Raw genomic sequence first — 22,188 nt, 5'->3', positions numbered from 1 at the left:
ATAGCTTTATTATAACAAGCTGTGGTAAATGCTTCTTAAGTTCACTGAAGTTGGGTGTGTGTGGGCACACATAATAATGTGTAGTATGAACGTTTGTAGTAGGTTAGAATAGCTAAAAAAATTACACTTGTACTAACTGGATAAAAACTAGTGTTTGATGCTTGGGCCTCTGGTAGATGTTTTAAAGTTTGGGGGTCAGTGTAGTATTGGCTTTCCAACTGTGTAACTTGTGAAGAAGAAATCCCAAAGGCCACCTAACCATTCACTTAGTGTAAGTGCATGCTGTTTTTAAATGAGTCTGTTGTTTGCTGCCAATGCCTCCTTCCTCGTTACTGAAATCAGCGAGTGGGCTTCTCCCGGCCTTCCCTGGTGTGACCAATCCCCCCTGGGCGCGGAATCAGCTCCCAGCAGTAGGGTTTGTTCCAGTAAATGGGAATGGCAGAATGCCCCCTCCTGGGGGTCTAGGTGTTAAAGCACAGCAGGTTGCGAGGGGCTCACTGCCCCAGTGGGTTGACAATAAAGTAGGGACTTTGATTCAGTGGAGGCTGTACATGAAATTGGGCTGCCTGTTAGTACTACTTATCAAAATGCTGCTCAGCAGTCTCTGAGAAAAACGTGTCCTTTCCAATCCAGTTATAAGCACGTATGCTCACAGAGCTCAGAAGTCTTGACTGGCTCAGATTGATCCTATATACATGGTTGCAACAAAAGAGCTGGTTTGGCTCCATCCGCCCAAGATAGACTTCATGGTGCTGTTTGGAAGAGTTCAGGAAACTGTGGACTGCTGCCTCTGTTGTACTCCTTGGTCTTTAAAATGGTATATACTATCAACGTTCATATTTTTCAAAGTACATTTTTCCTCTTATCATTTGCTGTACTTATTATTATTATATAGTGCTTTCAAATATCTTTGAAATTCAAAAGTTAATAGGCATTTTTAAATGCATATATAATAGTAGAATTAATTCATGAATCTGCGTGATATCAATCTTTATGAAATCATTCACAAAAATAATTGATTTTGAAGTTTAAAAGGTAACGTTCTAGCTACAGTTTCAGATTGGATGAGACGATAGAATTGGTGGATCATTTTTCAGGGGCTTTGAAATTCCCCGCAGCCAACCTTCGTGTAACAAGCAGTGTCTGCTATTCCACTTCTCTGTGGTGTTGTAGCAGCGGATGCTTTCATCTAGTCATCGCATTTTGTATAGGGAGTTTTGTAAAATATATAAGTGAAAACGTGCCTGCGGAACGCTCCACCGCCTGGATAATGGCAAGCTGTAGCTTTGCTGTATTTTCATTAGGACTATTTCAAATTTAGACCCTTTCAGTGCTCTAGCTTACAGTACATCTCCATAAACAGCTTTTACAGTAAGGGGCAAAACTGATTAGTAGAGAATGGGGAAAAGAATTTGATCCAATTTTGCTGTCACAGCCAACATTTTGTGGTGTTACGGCTGAATTTTGAAGCAGCACAAATATTTTGAGTTTTCCTGGAATGCTGCAAAGCCTTTATTTTTTGGATAAGTCTTTCGTGGAGGGCAAAGATATGTCCAGATATGGATGTTGGGTATTATACTCTAATTTTTTTCTGATTAAGTGCTATGTTTGTAGAACCTGTTTTATTTTACAGCAATATGTTGGGATTACTTAATTGGTAGTGTATCACTTGCATCTTTTTTATTGTTTCAACATGTTCAGTCTGGCGTAATAGTATCTTATGTCTTACAATGTAGTTTCTTGCTGCATTAGGACCAAAATATTTGAGTTTTCCAACAAAATATTCTGTATGGTCTTTCACTAACGACTAGAAAATACCTGTTGTACATCCATAATCATGAAAGTTAGTAGAGAGAAACCAAATTAATGAAATCCGAGGGAGCTGTTGCATTACTGTGGTTCAGACTTAGTGTCTACACTAATGAGAGATCTGCTGGAAGCTTTTCTAATCTCATGTGGCTTGAGCAGTGAGCACTGGCTAGGATATATAGTGTTTGGCTCAATATACTAGCAGTTCTTTAGACTGTCAATTGAGTTTAATAGTGCTTTTTGAGAGCTGTGACATTTTCAAATTCTACAGTGTTTCTAATAATCATTGAAAAAATTTGTTTACTGTTTACTTCAAAAAGAGCAACAAAAAGCAACATGGTTTCTGGAGACCATAAAAGGATTTGTCTGCTTGGAAAATTACCTGAATATTCTATTGAAAGATTTTATTGGAAACTGTTGCATCTAACTGCTTATCAAGGGTGCTCCTGGGTTATTTTTAAATGAGGCAGGAATTACAGCTAAATGGTAATTAGGAATTGTTTGTAACATTTTTCTGCTTATTGGATTTGCCATGGAGAAAGAAAAGATAAATCTGGCAGCATTAATAGGCACATCTCATTTTGTGGTGGTTTTGGGGTTTTACTCCCAATAGCATTGCCTTGCTGCTAGAGAAATATTATTATTTCTGGGTGTCCTAATCGATAAGGTCAAGAAAGATTGATTTCAATAGCTGTCACTGTGTTTACAGCACAGATCATACGTAGTCATTTATAGCAGTGGATAGTAATTCTCTTGTTAACTTGTGAGTCAGGAAATCAGAAGACACATCTTACATGTCAGTGGGCAGTGAAAATAGTCTTGATTATGTCAGTCATTGACTGAGAGGAGGAGACTGACACTGTTAATTGAATTTCCCTGGAGAGCATAAAAATATACCATAATGTAGGTAGAGGAATGGGGGAATGGCAACCACACAAGCTGTCAGCATGTGTGAGCTGATAACATTGATTTACCCTTGCTAATGGTCTGGGTTGAATGGAGAATTGCCCTGAGGGAGGACAGAGTTCACTGCAGTAGCTCCTTGTGACTTCTAAGTGGTAACAGAAAAGTATTACAAAGTAAAATTGATCCAAAGTAGTACTAATACAGCATTTCACCATTGGAGCTCAGAGTTATCAAATGTTTATCCTGACTAAGTTAATAAAAAGAGGCACCTTTCAAGCAGAGTCTCACCGTGAAATAAAGATTTGTTTTTCAAAGAATGAAGGAAAATAGTGAGCTATTATTGGTAATAGTAAGCAAGAAAAGTTAATATTGTGAAATTTCTCAACAGAAGGAAAGGCTATTCAGTTCACTAGAAAAATTGTGACTATACTGGGACAAATGTTAAGGAGTAGGGGTTTGTATATGTATATCCGTTACGCAAATATGAGTCACAGCAAAACCACAAGATTGGCAGCCCTGGCTTATTGGATATTGCCTTTAGGTACAATTGAATCTGACTTAAAATTCCCTTTTCAACTTATTCTTCATCTGCCTTATTTTCATAGTGATGAACAAGGAAGTTCAGAAATGAGAAAAGAAAATCACCATCTTTTGTTAGCCACTTTGCCGATATTGGCTAGTGCTGGCCTCCTTGTAGCAGAATTTGTATCAGAGTTTGCAGTAGATCCTGTGACTTAAACTTGGGTCATTACCACTCTTCTACCTCCTTGCAAACTCGGAAGCTAATTTTTCCCTGTCCAACTACCCAGCCAGAGGCACTTGTAAATTTAATTGTCCAGAGCCCTTGCTTTGATTTATGCCTGCTGGAGAAAAAAAGAAAAAAGAAAAGGCTGTTTGACATTTCTTAAGTAGATAAATGCCAGAATAGATGCAGATAGCTCCAGGTAGCAGCAACAGCCAAAGTGCCACTTCTCTGACAGGAAAATTGCCTCACTTAGTTCACAGGCGCGGGTTCTACTCCTAGGGTGGCTGGGCCTCCCTTAGCCTTGCCCAGCCTCCCCGGCAGCGTGGAGGCAGGTGAGCACTAAGCTTTCCACCTCCTTCTAGCTTCCCATGGGATCATCTGGGCATTGCATGGGTACCAATTTATCATCTAGATTCTTTCAGAAACGACTAAATTTAAATCGGTATATCCTGTTGGTCTGACCACAGATACATACTATTAAGTCAGTTTTGCTTTTAGCATTTATTTTCTTAAGTGTCTCGAGGTGAGTTTTCCTCATCAAAGCTGCATTCTCCTGCATATGTGTTAGTTGTTCCACTGACTGAAGTGTGTGTGTGTGTGTGTGTTTGTTTATGGCCCCAACTGTGAACCTAGCCGGTGTTAGAGCTTACTGCCTCTCAAAGGATCATCGTTTCCCAAGCTTGCTGACACACCAGCACTTGTAGTTGTCCCTAAAACTTGTTTAACTTAATCCAGTTTTTAAAAGTCCCACTTTGAAACATCATTTAAGGCATTGCAGATGTCTGCGAGAGGCCTGGGCTAGGCCGAGGCTCCCAGCCTGCTGTTGTGGGAGACGTGGCAGGAGGTGACCCCAGTGAGGAGGGCAGTGGCAGGCGGCCGAGGGCAGTGGCCTTTTCCCCTGGCTCAGCTGCAGCTAAAACCCTGTAGTTAAATCACCCTGTTTAAATTTGTGCAATACTACCCGTACCATTCAGGCAAGCTCTTAACGTATCTCACTCTTCTGATTGAGGACCTGACGGGCACGGTGTCAGGGCCATCTTTTGAGGGCGACCTTGTGGCGACAGGAACGCAAGTGCAGCAGTTAATTTGCATAACTAATTATTTTTATGCAATATATTTCTTACATAGGTTAGATGAATCTTTATTGTACTGTTGCAGTATTTGCAAGAGGGGAGGTTTGTACTGCCTTTAGTTTTATGAGGGGTATTTGATGGAAGGGACCAACTCTCCTTCATCTCTCCTGAACCATCGTTTCTGGAAATGGCAAGCAGTCAGAAGAGCTGGAGCTGCTGAAAACCTGGCTGCAAATGAGACCACTGTCCTGAAAATTATATTCATCACAACGGGAATTAAGTTTCCTTGAAATGACAGGTTTGATAGAGAAGGCCTCACGGCTGGGCCCTGAGGAGAAGGCTGCGGCCTGCGCTCGCTCTTCCTGCCCTGGAACGTTGAAGGGTTGGCTGGAAATAATGTGGTGACAAAAATCTGTGGTCCTAAATGAAATTATGATTTTTTTTTTTCCCCCCATGCAAAAATATTTTTGTTGGCTTTTATGTAGGAAAAGGAAGGAGTGGAGAAAGGAAGAGGGTAATAGATAAGCTTGGGAGTAGTGAGTAGAATAGTTTCCCCATGTCAGTAGCAGAGCATTTCTGTAGCCAAGCTTCACTAATGAGCAAGGGTAAGTGTATGCCTGTAGAAGAAATCTGGTGTAAATTCAGTCTAACCAAGTATTCTTTGAAGGCTGAAGAAATCACAGGCCTTGTTTGCTTGATCAGTCACTTGCCGTATCAGAAACAGCATCACAGGGCTTTAAAAGGTGAAAAGCCTTTAAAAAGGGTGGCAAGTACTGTTTTGGTGGACTTACCCATGTCATGGACTAGTGACTTCATCCAATTTATAGCCACACTATCAGGATTTTCTGGGCCTTTATATATAATATATATATATGTGCATATGCACACACAGAGACATATTATGTGTCTATTTACACACCCATGTGTGCACAAAATACTCATTCAACCAATTATGGTATGTAGCTTTGCAAAACTGATTAATTTATCAGTCTGAAACTTTAAAAAGTTATTTAAACTTGCATTTAAATATTAATTTATTAAGAAAAAGTTTTGTCAGGACAGCAAACTTACATGAATGTGACTGAGAGGTATTTGGGTATTTATATTTTTCTTGAAAAACAGAAATTTTCTGATCACAGAAATGATCGTTGTTTTGCTGTTTACCTAATATCTCCCCCTCCTCCACTAGAGGACACTCCGGGCAGGAACAACAGCTTGTCCTTTTAATTTGAAAGAGGAATAAAACCGTACTCAGTCAAATGCAATTTCTGTAAGAAAAATACTTGCATGAAAATGTTATTTGCTTAATATTGATATAACTTGTAAGGCCAAAGGCATTACCCATTACATTAGTTTGCACGTTAATTTTCAAAGTGCTATGTGCTTCATTATGGCTATCTCTGAAATACAAGTGAAACAACTGGTGGTTTTTATATTGGCCAGGCAGGCCCCAGCACTCCTGTGAGCACACGCTACCTCCTCCAAGCACCTGGACCAGCCATTCTTATTTCCTGTGAAAATGTGCTTAGGAATTACACAGAAGTATTTGTTGTTTGTTTGTTTGTTTTGTTTTTGTTTTTCCTGTTAAATTTCTTATGGCAGTTATGATATAGCAGCCAGCCCCAGGGCCATCAGTTCGGTGTGAAGGCTATGGGCAAGCGCAGGAGTTGCTCCCGGGACAGCGGTTTGGGCCTTAACAGCCATTTCCCGTCACTGCTGGGAAGAGTCAGGAGGTCGGCGCCGTGCTGGGAGCCGCGAGTTGCAACAGGCAGCTTTATATTGTCAATAATTCGTTTGCCCAGAGTTTCCATAATCTTTGGATTAACCTTTTTGTCGAGATGAACGTATAAATAGGACCTTGTTGCTAGGGGTCAGCCCCAGACTATTTTTTAACTTGTTTGCTGGAAATAGCATTAAAAGGCGAGCTCAGTTCACAGATAAGCTCTGCAGTGTTCTTATTCCAAGACGGAGAGGTTAATTTACTGCACACAGTGGCGGCCCCTGCAAACTGCTGTGCTGATTTCTGACTCCGCAGGATGCGCTTGAATGTCGGCAGCTTCCAGGGCTATTTCCCTTGCCAGAGCTGCCATTTTTCCTTCAGTAGCAGTTTAGAAGTGATATTCCAAGGTATATAAATTTTCCTCTTGATTAGATATTTGCAGTGCAAGAGATCTGTTCTAATATAGTTAAATCAGAGCAAATATCCACTCTTAATGATTTCCTTCCTGTTCCTTTCCCGCAAGTTGGACCTGCCTCCCCGTGCGGCTGTCGTACGAGCCTGGAGCTCAGGTACTGCAGGGAGGTTATGGTGATTAGAAATGCCCTGTGCAAGAACATTTTCTCTTAATGAGCAGGTGCCAGTTTAGAAATCATGAAAAAGTAACAACTCTTTTAGCATAGTTTTTAAAGAAATGAAGATTGCATTTCGTATGTGTGTATGCAGGGTGTATGTAGACATGCACGTTTTCTGGATTTTTTTTTTCTTTTTAATTGCATTTCCGATTTGACCACAACGCCTAGAGGTGCCCACCTACAGCTGGGCAGGTGCTCGGTAAAGCCGTGAAGCTCTGTTAGGCTTCAGAAGCAGCCGAGTGTTTTGTATTTCTGGAGTTGGGTTGTCCCCCGCCGTCCTCCTTTCCCTGGTCTTACCTGGCTCTGCTTTGGGACCATGAGTTCCTTAGCGCTTAAAAATGCAGGAAAAAGTAATTTGCACAACTCGCATTGTCTATAATAACTATGTGAATAAATACTTCCCCCTCATGGCAAACAAATGTTATTAAGCCAGTTTTGTCTCATGTTTTGGTTCAATTTTGCAACGTTTTTACTTCTTGCCAGTTGATAGAGTGTGCTGTAAATTATGTCATAGGATGAGTTACTTATGTTTAAAAAGTAATTGGATATTTTGGGTGGAAAGATGAATTATTGCAATACACGTCACCAAAGAGAGGTATTGCAGGGGAGAAAATTCACTGTTCAGTAGAAAATATTATTTTAGTATACTCTTTCCAGAGATTCTTGCTATGGTAATTTTTCAGGCTAGATGACTAATCAGAGAGGAGGTTTAATGCACATACTGCTCTATCTGCAGATTTGTATCTGCGTACCTACAAATATTTTGTATTTATTTAAAGGGAAAAGAGGAGACATCCCAAGAGTTAGTTGTCTCATTTTTTTTTCCTATGGTGGTTTTGAAAACATTTCTAAGCCCTTGGCCTTTTGGGTAGAATCTTCAATTGTTGGATAAAAAGAAAATTCTTAAAATGAATTTCAACTGTATTTTACTAATTCATTATTTCTTCTTCATTCAGTGGGAAACTTAACAAATGCAGAATGGAGTTAACCAATTTCAATGTGCTCAGATAGACGTCAGTATGTATCAAGACGCTTGGGCTGAAATCAGGTGTATTTTCTACCAAAGTTTTGGTTGCTGAGGTCCATTCAAGCAGACTTTCCACATCTGCTTTTCTTCAGACACAGTAGAGAGGACTAAAAGTGAGCGCTGTTGGCAGATCAAGAAAAAAAGTATTTTTTAGATCTACATCAGATTCTTGGTTGTGGAGGTTTGTTCTAGTGGAAAGGTTTACGTAGAAGTATTCTGTAAGTTAGTTCATAAAGATTTTGAATGCTAAGGTTAATATTCAACCTGTCAAGTTGCCTAAAACAGCTGTCATTAAATCATTTTGGATGTCATAAGCTGATCCTCCTCTACTTATTAACTAATAATAATACTTTAAGAGAAGAAATGTATAGAAGTGAGTGCTTTGGTACAGGACATTGGATTTCACCCAATAATTCTTGCACCAAATTAATAAATTGTGATTTAAGTATGATCATATTTTTCTGAGAGATACTTAGTTTTGATTTAAAAACTTAAAATGATTGAGAGCCGACTATATCCTAAGTATATTATGCTAGTCATTAATTACCCTTGGCATTAAAAAGTTATTTTATTCTTACCTGACTTCATCCAGTTTCAGCTTCCAAATATTAGCTGTTAGCTACTGTGCATGATCAGAAGTCTTCTCCTCCATGCTGTCAGACAGTCATTCTGCTTTTCTTAGCAAAACTAAGTTGTACTTGCATAGTGCCTTATGATCAGGTGGCTTTTTCTGGCCTCCAATCTTCTCCTTTGCAAATCATCCAGTCCATCAAATGCCCTGTGTGAAGTAGGCACAGCAGAGCTGGGTAGCGATTTTGACCTTACTGTGGAACATTGTATGCAGAAATCAACAGCTAGCAGTACTTGTTGCTCACTTACTTCATTGCGTGTTGCTTATATTAGTCACCGATTTCTATAAGTGATTTTTTCCCTGTGAGTTATTTGGTTTCAGAATATGTTGTTTGGGTACTTTAATGAGTTAAATAAAATCCAGAAAATTTGCAGCACAGCATTATTGGCCTTATGTATTTCAGAGATGTTAGCATCCATGTATCTGGGCAGATTGCTTAGATAAAGACTCTGCTTGTTTTTGAGTAAGACGTTTTTAGTAGTATTCATTTTTCTGTACCAAATGCCACAGGAGGAGATGAAAATGCTATTTTAAGCTTTGACAGGAGCAGGCTAGATGCAGGTTTGCCAAGCGCTCCCACGTCGTCGCGCGAGCACCGCTGCTGACGGTGCCGCAGATGCCGATCCCCCATCCCGCTAATGAACCCGCGGGCAGTTGTTCCCCATCTGCCGCCTCTGCCTTCCCGTGTGAGCCGAGGGGACGTAATTCCCGTCTGCACCGGAGTCAAGTACAAAGACGGTTCATCCCGTCTGACCGCTGCTACGCTGCAGGCCACCAAAGATTAACAGCTGCTTCTCCTTTGATTAGGTTAGGTAATAACAGTTACTTTAGTTAATAATTGGATGGATTCCCAGGCTGTGTAATTCAGGTTTAGGCTGTCATTTTTTGCTGGCACGTAGCTGAGCTGTATTCCTGGAATGGAGCCTGTAATCCTATTAGTCACTTGTCACTCAAGCCATAGGGGAGAGAGGAGAGATGATGGAGAATTGAAATCTGTTAAGGTGTTGTAGCAGGCAGGTAAATAAATAAGGCACTCTGGCCTTGTCTGCACGGAGCCCGCTTGGTTGTTCATCAGGATAAAATAAAGGAAAAAAGTTAGGAAGTTTACTAAAATGTTTACTTCTTAATTAATTCATAGAGTTGTTGCACAATTAGCTTCACCCATTCTTGTTCTTGTTAGCTTTGCAACACACTTGTGAGCAGGTACACACGTGCTGTCTTATAAAGACCTGTGTGATGGCTGCCCTGGCGTGCTGAGCCTGTTGCTGTGCATACTGCATGGCCAGTTTGTAATGCTCTGGAGTTAGCTAAGTGCAGACAAAACTGAAATGCACTCTCAAAAAATATCTGTCTTTACAGAAGTGATGGTGAAAAACCTTCAGTTTGGAGGGGAAGGAGAGCAACTATAAAACTAGACATGATTGCAGTGTGATGCAGAGCTGCAGAAGTGAATATTCTTCTTGGATGCGTGTGTGAGGAAGTCCTCTCCAAACAGGGGATCTCCTAGCTTTTTCTGAGGGTGGTTTTGGTGACTGATTGGAAAGAACATGCTCCTTTCTGGGCACTTCATTATTAGGTACCTATTGATGAAAAAGGAGTTATGGAAAAAAAATGATATTACGTAAATAAATAAAGGATGAGTTTAGCATTAATGAACAGTTAAGAAACAGACCAAGTGGAAAATGTAGCAGTATATAGTTTCAAAAGTTGAGTAATTACAAAGGTGGGAACAAAACGAGCATAATAAAATAGAATATAACTCGGTGTAATAGGGTGAAATAGAGAAAGGGCATATTTGGTCTAAATGACAGGAAAGACATCTTCACTGTGAGCTCTAGTAGGTTGTGGCATAATCTCTTATGAGAAATGGGGGACGAGGGAAGTGCTTGGCACGCTAAGAGCCAGAGCGGCCGTGGCACCAAGAAATACACTGCAGCGAGTAAGTTGTTGTGTCACGTAAAGAGGTCATGTCACAGAAATGCTCCTTTTCACCTTGGCGTCGTGACGCAGGCGTGACGATTGCATACCAGGTTTTGCATGCATTTTTCTATACTGAAAGAGCCTGTGTGTCAATTGTCAAGGAAAAAAAGCTGGTGCTTGAAATGACAAAATGTGTCATTACGTGTGTGATGAGCCAAAGTGGAAATTGGTACCTTTGGAAGGGCAGCAGCTTGCTCTGGGGGGCTGAGCAGGGCAAAAACTTTGAATTGGAGGAAGTAGAGAAGGGGAATGTGAGTAAATCTCAAATTTTATATCTTAGGGCACACATACTGCGCTAACCGCACAGAAATCGATTATTAGAAATTGTATTTAGTAGTTAGCCTGTGGGGAACCCCTGGTTGATGATCTTTGTTTGGTAAGTGGGCACAGAGCCTTCATCCTTTTGCTGCTACTAACGCCTTTCCAGGTAGAACTTCTGGCTATGTGGAAATCTACAGGTGGTTCCTGTTCATTGCGCGCAATTGTTTCATTCTGAATACCTGACTTCTCTGTTTAGATAGAATTTGTCTGGAGCTCAGGGACAAGTCATTTAGACAGAACGTAAATATTTGCTTGAAATAAACTTCCTGTAGAGAAGGTCTTGTCCTTTTACTTTAATAATAATAATAATAAAAAGACTAAAATTCATACTATTGTATTTACATATGACGTCTGATCCTTCCAGTTCTTGTCTTATAGTGCTTCTAATTCCCTGAAAGCTTAACAGATGACTCTGCATATACTAAAATATCTTCATCATTAACAAAATTAGAAACTTCATACACCTTCAAAGTTAGTATAAACCGAGCCTTTCAGTTTATAGGCAGCAACAGAGTGTGAAGTATGCAAAATGAGTGAAATGTGAGTGTGCTCGTTCATATCTCAGAATAGTTGTTTTGCTGCATTTTGAACAAACTGCAAGGAATGGACTAGAGGAAGGACCCAGAGATCCTAATTTGAGTTGCCATCACTTGATCAACACCTAATTAGAAAAGGAGTAACTTAGCTCTTTGAACTTTGCTTTTATAGGCTTCTGCTCCTGTAAACAAAGCATTATCAGAAACCACATCCATTTTTTTAACCTGGTGGTCAAACTCCAAATAATTTATTTGAGAAGATAGGCAAGACAATCAGCTGGTATCCTAACAGCAGAGTCTCTCAGGTGGCATTTCTGCCTTCCCAAGATTAGGAACAAAATGCCTCTGACACCTCTAACTAGCCATACTACTGGGCTTTCTTCCAGAGCAGAGGCTGGACTTGTGGAGCGCAGGTGGTACTGTGAAATAGGTAACCAGGTATCATCCACATATGGTGACACTCAGGTTTTGAAGTGATCTGATTAACTATTTTATGCACATTGAACAAACAAGGGAACAAGCCCGAGCATGGTCTCAAGTTTCTTAGAAAGAGAAGTACCCATCCCCAGATTGTCTACATTATTTAAATGATTTTTAAAAAAGGCATTGAAGTACAGCTGCAAAGATAACAGCAACAGATAATGGTTAGCTTTGTTAAAATCTCCAGAACAATGTCATCACAAAAAGTACTTGCATTATTCCTCAATGCATACAGTATTTATAGTATATGATAGTACTTGAGTGTATATATTATCTTTGAAAAATATCATGAAAGCTTCAACTTCTGCCTTTTCTAAAAATACTTTTCCCTTTGCATTGGTAGTGAAATACTCTGATCAGAAACGTTCAACATGGTAAGTATGAGTATTAAGGAATTCCTAGAGTGATGTGAATACTCAGAACATTGTCTTTTAGGCATATCTATACTGAAGGAATTTCTTGAATTTCATTCTTCTCTGTTTGTGTTTCTCTAGAATACAGCAGATCAAGTGGCATTTCGGGTTGCAGGAGGACTGACGGCCCTTGAACATGTTCTTCAGACAGTGACTTCTTCCACCAATCTGAATGCAGCGTCACGGATTTCTGTTAAGTAAGTATGGTTAGTCCTTCCTTTGCCACCTGTAGTTTTTAGATTGTTCATTTCATGCTGTCGGTGTAACTGCTGCTGCTTCTTCTACTCCAATGCTGAAGTTAAAATATCTAGTGCTGTCTTCTGTGCTGCTATTGAAGGTGAAAGACATTTTCCATTCAACCTCTAGTTTTTAAACTTTGTGATATTTCTAGCTGTCATGTATTAAAGAAGATGTCACCTCTCAAAAAGGTGTCACTTTTCAAAAGGAAAAGTACCTGTCTTTTGAACTTAGACAGTAGAGATCTCCTGTGGGGAGTGAGGGCATTTTCTTAAAGGATTGTCATTCACTGTAGTCTGTCTGCTGTTAAAATGAAATGGTTGCTCCAGGCTACTCCCTACTGAAAGGGCTTTTACAAACATGTAAATCAAAATTCCCTTGGTTTAGAGGAATATGTCTTTACATGACATAAGAATGGCAGGGTTGAAGTGTCTAACCCCTCAAAAGAAAGAGGTGACTAAGCAGAATTTCTGGAAAAGAAACGATAACTCCAAAGCATGCTTCCCTCTCCGGCCCCTGCGATCTCTAATTTCCTTTCAAAGGGACATTCATGTTTTCAGAGCACTAGTAAGGACTTTTTAGTACGGAACCAACTCAAGGTATTCTGCTGTGTACCATTGTCATCATTTGTTTGTAGGCATATTTTAATATTGTAATAATTTAAGCACTACTTTGTGTGGTCTGGAATTTAAACCCTTCTTAATATATTATGGTACAGGTGTGAAGTGCTGGGAAAAACAAGGGCTTTCAGTTTCCTCACTTGCTCTTTGAAGAGAAGATCATCGTTCGACTTTTGCAGGGGCAGCCCGTGCTGCTGCCGAGCGTGTTCCGAGGCGCTCCTAGGATGAGCAGCTCGGCAGCAGCCTTTGCACTTCCTATTTTGCAGAAGCTGTAATTTTAATTGATCCACATCCACTTAGGATAAGTTTTGCAAAGGAAAGAGCTGCACTGTGTGTTTAAGCAAAGCCACATAAGGCCTTGCTTAAATTTAGCTTTACATTTTTAGAATGTGCATGTTTCCCTTTTTTTCATCTTTCATTTTTGAAACAGTCTTCCTTGAGAAAGATTGAGAATATTACATTTACATGACAGTAAGAAATTTGTTTAAGGCTTGTGAGGCAGAACGTATGTGGGAAATTAATTCATTTCCAATAAACAAATAAAGCTCCATATCAACTACATTTGTAAAATGGCAAAAACATCCAAGGAGATTTTTTCAGAGATTTTCCCCCATCTTATGATGCAGTAACTGTCTATCTTACATCTATTTCAGATTGCTATAAGTGGTTTCTAGCTTTCCTGGGCATATTCATGAGAATATTATGAAAATAATTTAAAAATTGTTCAGAGATATTTTATGTTTAAACTGTTGTTCTGTTAATACAAGCTTTCAACTGTCTGTATTTACAGAACAGATATTAAAGGAGACTAAACTGATTAAACTGCATACCAATATGACCATATTGCCATCTTGGCCAATGTGCTTATGCCTTGGAGGAGACCAAGTTATAACCTTCTGCCTGTGGTCAGGTCCTTCCTGCACTGAGATTAGGTGATTACAAATAGTAGGGACATGATCTAGTTGCAAGTAGAGGGACATACACCAAGCACTGTGTGCAATTTAACTGTATTTCTGTTTTTATTTATAACTTTATTTATAAGGCAGATAGACTTGCACTTGGGGAATTTGATTGCTAAGCTTTCATTTGTTGCTGTGTAGAGATCATAGCTATAAATTACTTATTTCAAAACAAAAGTAGGACTCGTGAGAAAAATTTGCTCAGATTGTTACTGATTTCTTAGTTCTAAGAAAGAAATCTGTAAAAGTGATATGGTTATATTTCTTTTTCTGTTGTTTTGAAGCCTGCGAAGCACCTTGAGTTAGTTCCATTCATGAATCAAATACAAAGCCTGGCTTTTTCTAGGGTACTGGAAAATGCAGGACATGGTCTCCTAAAGTTTCCAGCAGGTTTTCGGACCGTGTCCTTCCTGTCTGCGGTCCAAGCCTTCCCTTGCCTATTGGGCAAGTGTAAAGAGAGGAGCAGACTTTTAATTTTTCAAAATGCAGTTTTTATAATGGAAGTGCTAAGCCACAGTATCAAACTTCAGCTGTTTCTCAACTCTATTGATAGACGTGTCAAAGAAGTGTATGTTTATGATTATCTTTAAAATAAAGAACTTGGCATTAGGGCTTATATTATGTCTGATGTGAAAATATATGTATTGATATATTTTCAGTTTGATCATGATTCTTCCCCAAGAAACAGTTGCCAAGATCATAGTTAATACAATTCCATGTAGCAGATTGTGATACTGTCCCCAGTCTACATCACAGAGCTTACTGTTAAATATAAATATGTATTCTTACTCATCCTCTTATGCTGTCTTAATGTCAGGGTGTAGAATGCTGTCTAAATGAGAAGGGACTGGAGCTGAAATTTTCAAAATCTTTTCTTGTACATTAGGGATAATTTTAATTTTAATAGAATGTTGCCTTAGCTATAATGCAAACTATAATTTGTATATTTCTCTCAGTATTACTGAAAAACTTACCTGTGTATTTTTCATATGCTCGATTGCTCGAACATAAGTATTTTATTCGTCTTGTATTTTATGACTCTTCAAGGCCGTTTGCTGCAAAATAACAATAAATTAGTCCGTATAGTAGATATTTTGAGCAGACCATTTAGAATATATGAATGAATTTGTAGTGATAATGTTGATTATAGCTGTACTGTCCTACAGGAATTTTTGAAAATTGCTTCCTTGAAAATACAGCTGTTTACCACTAAGATTCTTTCAGTACAAATAGTAAGTTGAAAATTGAAATTGTAAATTACACATAATTTATGCAAATCCTGTGTACATTGATGGTTTTCAATGTGGAGGCAGTGGGTGTACACATTTTCCTAACTGTTTCTTTATATGACTAGCTAAAAAATATGCATTTTTCAGCTAGACATGAAAAATGTAATAAAACTCTGTAAAAGCAACCGAATTTCCACTAGACTGTGCCCTTTCCACAAACATGCATCTTCTTGTCATTATTAGATCCAAAGACTGTCTCTCAGTAGCTGGTACCTGGAGGTTGATTGAAATAATTTGATGTCTTTATTAATAATTTTTCTTAAATTGATTGAAAATGCCTCTTTCTTTTGAAAAAGATATTCATGAAAACATAACCAAATAGTATTGTAAACACCTGAGGCCATTGTATTTTGGTAGTTATACATCCGGTTGCACTTTTAGTCCATGATCTTGCTCTAAAACTAGCTTTTTTTTTCAGGCAACATTTTCAAGCAACTTTTAGCTTGTGTTTTATCCCAGTATTGCTGCTGGGTTTTGTTCTCTTTTTCTTTTCATCCGAATCCTTTTTGAGGATTGCTAACACATAACGCATGTTTACCTGGTGTTTTTATAGGGCGCAAACATTCTAGTAAAAACTTTTATTTGCTGTTAAAAACCCTAACTGGACAGTACAATGTATGCTGGAAGCAGGAGCGTGGATTTTGTGCAGAGCGGGCTCTGCTCCGCGCCGCGGCGGCGCGCGGGCAGCCGGCCCACAGGGTGGGACGCTCTGCAAACAGTTTGAAGCCGGCGCTGACTTGGCTGCTTTAGAGGCACCCTTTTCGTGTCCGTTAGCATGGGATCCCCAGAAGAACTTAACAAATCCTGTAAAAGTGTTTCTTTAAATACAGACCGTCTGATAGAGTTTCAGAAACAGCCATGGGATATATTTATATATTTAGCTCTTTGATATGAGCAAAGTTGAGTCAAGACTATTGATTAATTGCCTTGCAGCCCTCCCTAGCCAAACCTGTTGTGCTAAAGGACACCCCTGTACTTAGCTAAGATTGTTTGTGGGTTGTTGCAATACTTTAACCATTTGTACTCATCCTAAATTGAGAATTTGTCTGTTGTTTTCTGAAGAGGGTAAGCTATTTACAAGGAGGTGAGGAGATTACGTGGGCTATTATCCACATCTCTCTTTCTCCAAAATCCTGGCAGCATGGAGCAGCTCAACTTTAATCCTGTGTCTACAAGATAAAGCTTTATTAACAAAAGATTTGACAATATGCCTGTTGTTTTGTACTGTCCAGATTGGTAGCGAGGACAGCAAATGCTGTGAAGAGGATAGGACATTTGTAGGAAATGGAAGATGGTTTTGGTATTGGGGCAATTTTTCTCCTCTCCAAATAAAGCACCGCAAAAGGAGTAGAGAAAGCGTTGGATTATTGTACATTTATTATTGGCATTACTATACAAATTGGTGTCCAGCTGTGTTATTTCTTAAAGCAGCACTTTGTAATTTTCCTGATGTTGGTTCAATTCTCCAGTGAGCAAGACATCTTCAGCAGATTTTCGAGGGGTTTCAGTGTTTTATGATAGTTTTTTCCTAAGCCTCTACTGAGAACCAAATGGGAACTGCGTAGCAGAACAATTTCATGGCTAAAAGCAGCACCTGAACACAATCCCTGTGCCTTGCATAAGGGCAACTCGTTTTCCCTCTTTGTGCCATGATATGTTACTGGCCTTGAAATTGTGACAAATCTGCTAATAGAAGGGTTGAGTTTAGCTAATTAACATTTGTAAATCCTTTGAGTTCCTTGTGTAAATAGCACTTTTGAATACAGATTAGCAGTAGTTGTAATGAACAACGGAGAACTTTTCTTACCAGTTAAGACACGATGGATATTAAAGATGTTTTTATTATCTTTTCTATTCATAGAACTTTTTGCATCATTCATTTAAAGCAATTATCATCATGATAAAACTTCTAGAACTAGATATATCTGTGTGATAAGTAGAAAATAGTGCCTGCATAATATTATCGATGGGATTGATGCAAATTGGTGGTTTTTCAGTAAAAATTAGATTATAGGATGAGAATTGCTTTCATAAGCTGCCCTTTGTCGTTTTTAGCCACTTTGTGAGCGCACCTTTCTTGACCTGCACCATCATTGTTCGTGCACATCTGTAGGATCGCTCCCCAAGTTTGTTACCTGACATGCAAACACACTTTCCTACCTCCTTGTGAGGTTATTTCCTCTAGAGGAACATTAATTCAGAACTAACAGTTAGTGCAAGGACGTAAGGATAGTCTAGAGAGAGTGATCTGGAAGGAGCTCTTGCACTGTGCTCAACTTCTTGATCGAGGGCCGTACCTTGCAATGAAGCAACTGGCAAGCCAGGGACCAGGAGAGGTCTATCGGATCCGGTCACACCTGGAAACACCAAGGGTAAATTAACTGTTTAGTTGTTCCTGGTCTGAATTCAGAGAACAGGATTTGGATTGAGACTGGGCTGCTTTTGAAAGTGTCTTAAAGAGGATTTTGTGAAGTGTTACCAATTATGGCTACGCTTTATTGGTGAAGCCATTTTTAAGCAGACAATCTCCAATAATATAAAATACAGGCTAAATGTTAATTTCGAATCTTCACTTTTTTTTTTTTTTTTTAACACTTCACTGAGAGGAGTGAAGTGTAAAGGTGTGTGTGATCTTTAAGGCTTAAAACTGGATTTATTTTGGGTGGGGAGGGGGTAAATGCAGACTTCTGACAGTTTTCCAAATAGCAATACCAATTGCTTTCTTTCCTTGTCAGAATGCTGCAAAGCATTCAAACTGGGTAAATATTGTAGTTTGCAGACAAGTAACCCATCCTAAATTTGATAATGTTCAGTTTTATATTATTATTTCACAGCAAAATTAAGGTTTTGGGGTGGGTGTCTTCATCAATAATCAAAGTGTTTTCCTTTACCTTCTCCTGAAGTTGAAATTAATGTGAAAAGGTTTTATACTTGATTATATAAAGGGGTAAATATTCTATATTGCCAGTGCCTCTATTTTTATAGAACAAAATTCTCCTCTGTATCCTGGTGTGCCACCATGGCAGGACACCATTGCTTTCCCAATATTTGGAAAAAGGATATGATTTGTCAGTTTGTTGCTAAATTGAGGAAAGTGGAAATGTGGTAGCACAAAAGAAGATCCCACACATACATACAACCGGTTGGGATCTAGCTTAAAGATGCCGATTAAAATGAATTGTCATCCTATTTCTTTACATTCATGCAAAATAAATACAATGCACAGACACATGTTTTTGTCTAGCCTCAAGACAGATTTCTTTTTTGGATCAAAGTTGGAGTATCGTAATGAGTGTTTTTATAATTGGATTTGCTCCAGAGGAAAGCCGTACATCCCAGGGCAGACTTCTTATGTGGTTGGAGTGTACACGCGGTCTAACAGCTTTAAAGCTGATTTGCGGGTGTGATACAAAGTTTAGAGCAACATCAGTAATCGATAAACAGCTGCTTTGCACGTGAGCCTCAGGCCTCAGTGTTCAGCCGTGTTCGGATACCGCTCGAGATGGCAGTTTTGCAATTACGAGCAATTAGGGAGCTTTGAACAGGCAAAACCCTCAAAGTACTGAATTTTTCAGCCTACTGAGTTTCTGGTAGCTAAATAAAGTTCTTGCTTGACATTCGCTGTGCTCTGCGCTTGTCTGGGAGGCCTTAGATGGAAATGGTGACAGTTGACAGCTGCTGTTCTCTTAATAAGATTAAAGTAAAGAAATTAGTCGTGCTGTGTTTAATCTGCCATTTAACACTGCGAACCACCTGGGGACTGCTGGTGTGCTGACACTTCCCATTTGGAAGATAAAAAAAAAAAAAATTGCAGGACTGAATCTTGGTTCAGAACATGTCTAAATACATTCGAATCATTGCCAAGCACAGTTAGCAGGCGTATGATATCAATTAAAAGTGCCCTTGTTGTGAAAAATTAATTTGACATCCATTTGCCTATGCCCCCTTTTCGGGTGCATTATTTGAATCTCTGAAAAATGAGATACTTTTTCTGACATAAGATTCTTTTGGGAAATAAAAAAGCAGGATGCATTATTGTCATTGAAGTTGTTCTGCGTGTAAGTGGGAGGTTTCTGTGTTTTCAAATGTAAAATAAATGTTCCTCTTTCTTGGCAATTTTGAAAATACCCTAGATCAAGAACTGCATTCTCATGAGTTAACTAAATCACTTTGCAAAATTTCGAAATGCTGTCAGAGGAAGTTAACCTGCCAGCTTCACAAATGACACTTTGGAAAACTGTATCTTTTATATTGAAATAAAATTCATCTTTAGAATAGCTGATAAAATGAAAAGTAGTCATCTAAAGGATTTTCTTTTCAAATGAAAGTAGAAATTACCATAGTAGTTTCATCTCTCCACATAAATATGTATGTTCCCACAGGGGGATAATCTGCTGTAAAAAGTAAAAGTAGGTGCCTATTGATTATTTTTTTTCAATATTAGCAAGGAAAGTGAAATAAATAAGTATCTTAATTTCTTTAAATAACTTACAGTTAGGAGAGAACCTTGTTGCAAACCATTTTTTAATAGAAATCCAAATGGCTAAGCAGCATGCTAACTGAATTTTGCATAGGTTTTATCATTGTAGAGTGAAAATTAGGTGAAATAGGGGGAAATGAAGCCGCCATTACTCTGTGAATAATAATTTAATATTATGTTCCTGTCATGCGAACTGCAGGTTGCAAATGATTTAATTAGGCAGTACAGTAAAATTAATTAGCAATACAGTAACATTAATATAATTAGAAATGTAATGAAGCTCAGAGTTTTAACAACTGAATCCTAAAAGCAGCCTGCCTTTCTCTCTAAATATTTTTAAATAAAGTTTAGGAAAAAAATAAGCATCAAACTCGATTCTATTTTCAGGAATGTCTGCAGTTTGTAATGTTAGATACCTACTTTGGATTCTCCATGATAACTTGTTGGTTATTGCTGCCAGTCCCACTTTCATGTGACCTTATGACAGTGCTAACAATTTATCTTTCTTTCCTTCTATTGAGCATATATGAACTTACATTTTTTTAATGCTTACAAAAATAAATTCAGTTTACTTAAACAGCTAGAGTGCTAACCATCTTTATTTATTATTGTATATATTTATGATGTGTTTGTGTCTTGTGTCTGTGTGCATACTTGTATAACAACAGTGATAGCTTTTGTGGTAAGCAAAGCCCAAGAAATGAATTTTGTGTTTATTCTGAAGTAGTGTTATCCCTGGTCAGATTTATCCTTTCTGGGAGTAAATTCTCTAGGATTAGTCCCAGCCTCTCTGGGGTCTTGGGAAAAGCAAATCCCTGCGCGCGAGAGCTCGGGCACGTTGGGCAGAGCTGGCGCGGTGGGTGCCCGTTGCGCGGCGCATGGCGCTCCGCTCCGGGTGCTGCAAGGCTGCTGTCTCTTCCTGCCCGACATGGGTGCAGGGCGCTGGAGGCTAACGCAGTTTTACGCTGGTGTTTGAACACCGTGCCCCGTTCATCGGTGCTTTGTGTGTGTCCGTAGGAGTTTCTGGAAAGGAACTCAACCTGCTCGGTTGTGTTTGCTCAGTGCCAAATGCCAGGCTCGCTCTGCTCTTCCCTGCAGCACTGCTTCTCTCTAAAGCTGGTCCCACTGTAATGGGAGTTATTTCATGCAGGTCTCCTTTCTTTCTCGAATATTGCTCTAGCAAAGATTTTTCATATTCGTATGACTTGTGATCCAACCATAAACCACAAGAAAAGAATGTTACATGACCAAATTATAAAGTTACCTGATATTCTGTATAAGTTTGGTCATGTACTGCCTGTCTAGTATGCCCATAAATTTATATTAGACTTTTACTGAGAAAATGCTGAGAATGCATGCACGTGCATGCTTACACTTAGAAAAATGCATTCAGTGCCTCATGCCACATAGTTCAGGCTTCTAAAAATTGCATATTCCAAGGAACATAATAAACCAAATTTCAAACATAGAAGAATCCAGTAGCAGTGCAGTACATGACTTCTAATTAATATGGCCTCACTGTATTCAAGTTAATACTTATTTAATTCATTTTGCATTAATTTCTAGTTTTATTTGGAATCCATGTTTAAGAAAATAAAGTTAAATTCCTGAAAAATGGTTATTTCATATTCTTCTCACTGATATATTTTCTTTTAGTTTACTAAGGAAATAAGTAACATTCTTTTTCTTTTCTTTCTTTCCTTCTGCTCTTTTAGGTCACTCTGCAATGCGGTAAATGCTTACAGCCTGACTTGCAGTCGCTGCACAGAAAACTGCACCTATGTTCTTTTTAGTAACAAGATCACTTTTCTAATGGACCTGTTGATGCATCAGTTTATGGTATGTAAAATATTAAATTTCACAATTGTTTGCACAGTTCACAAAAATAGAGCATTTGTGGTAAGAACACCAAGCGAAATGAGAGAGCCCATCTGAAAGTAATGGGAATGTTTTTTGTAATGTGTATTTGGGAACTTCACATCTCCATCCATACAAACTGATATCCTTCTACTAATTAATTCTGCAAGACCGTACATATAAGGAGTAGCAGTGAATGGACAGTGGTATATCTTTAAGCAAATCTGTGATTTTTCTTTTTTACTTTACGGTGCAGTAATATGTAAAATACAGACTGTGCTGCGTGTTTTCTATGTGTTCAATTCTGGTGTATTTCAGTATCTGGGAGGTAAGTTGGTTCAGTATTTTGCTGTAGTTTGATATTCTAAAGTGATTCAACAGCAGGCCTCTTTAATTGTGGAACTTTTAATTTTGCAGTGTTTCATTTAATTGAAACGTCATTAAATATTTTATTTCAAAACTCATTTTTAATT

The 22,188-nt window shown here is 38.7% G+C and overlaps 1 protein-coding gene across 1 annotated transcript in view; it reads left to right on the top strand.

Moving 5' to 3' along the window:
• Positions 1–22,188, top strand: part of SCAPER (S-phase cyclin A associated protein in the ER) — a 129,650-nt gene that overhangs the window by 64,272 nt on the left and 43,190 nt on the right. Inside the window, exons 24-25 of the mRNA XM_088520634.1 lie at positions 12,355–12,470; positions 21,574–21,697. Of these exons, the coding sequence (XP_088376760.1) occupies positions 12,355–12,470; positions 21,574–21,697 (240 nt within the window). The remainder of the gene's footprint in view (positions 1–12,354; positions 12,471–21,573; positions 21,698–22,188) is intronic.

This window comes from Tinamus guttatus, unplaced genomic scaffold (genome assembly GCF_059628265.1).
Source record: "Tinamus guttatus ecotype Peru unplaced genomic scaffold, ASM5962826v1 Tinamus_guttatus_pri_ptg000004l, whole genome shotgun sequence".
Taxonomy (NCBI): Eukaryota; Metazoa; Chordata; class Aves; order Tinamiformes; family Tinamidae; genus Tinamus; species Tinamus guttatus.
Note: the sequence above shows the minus strand (reverse complement) of the source record. Positions and strands in the feature narration are given on the sequence as shown.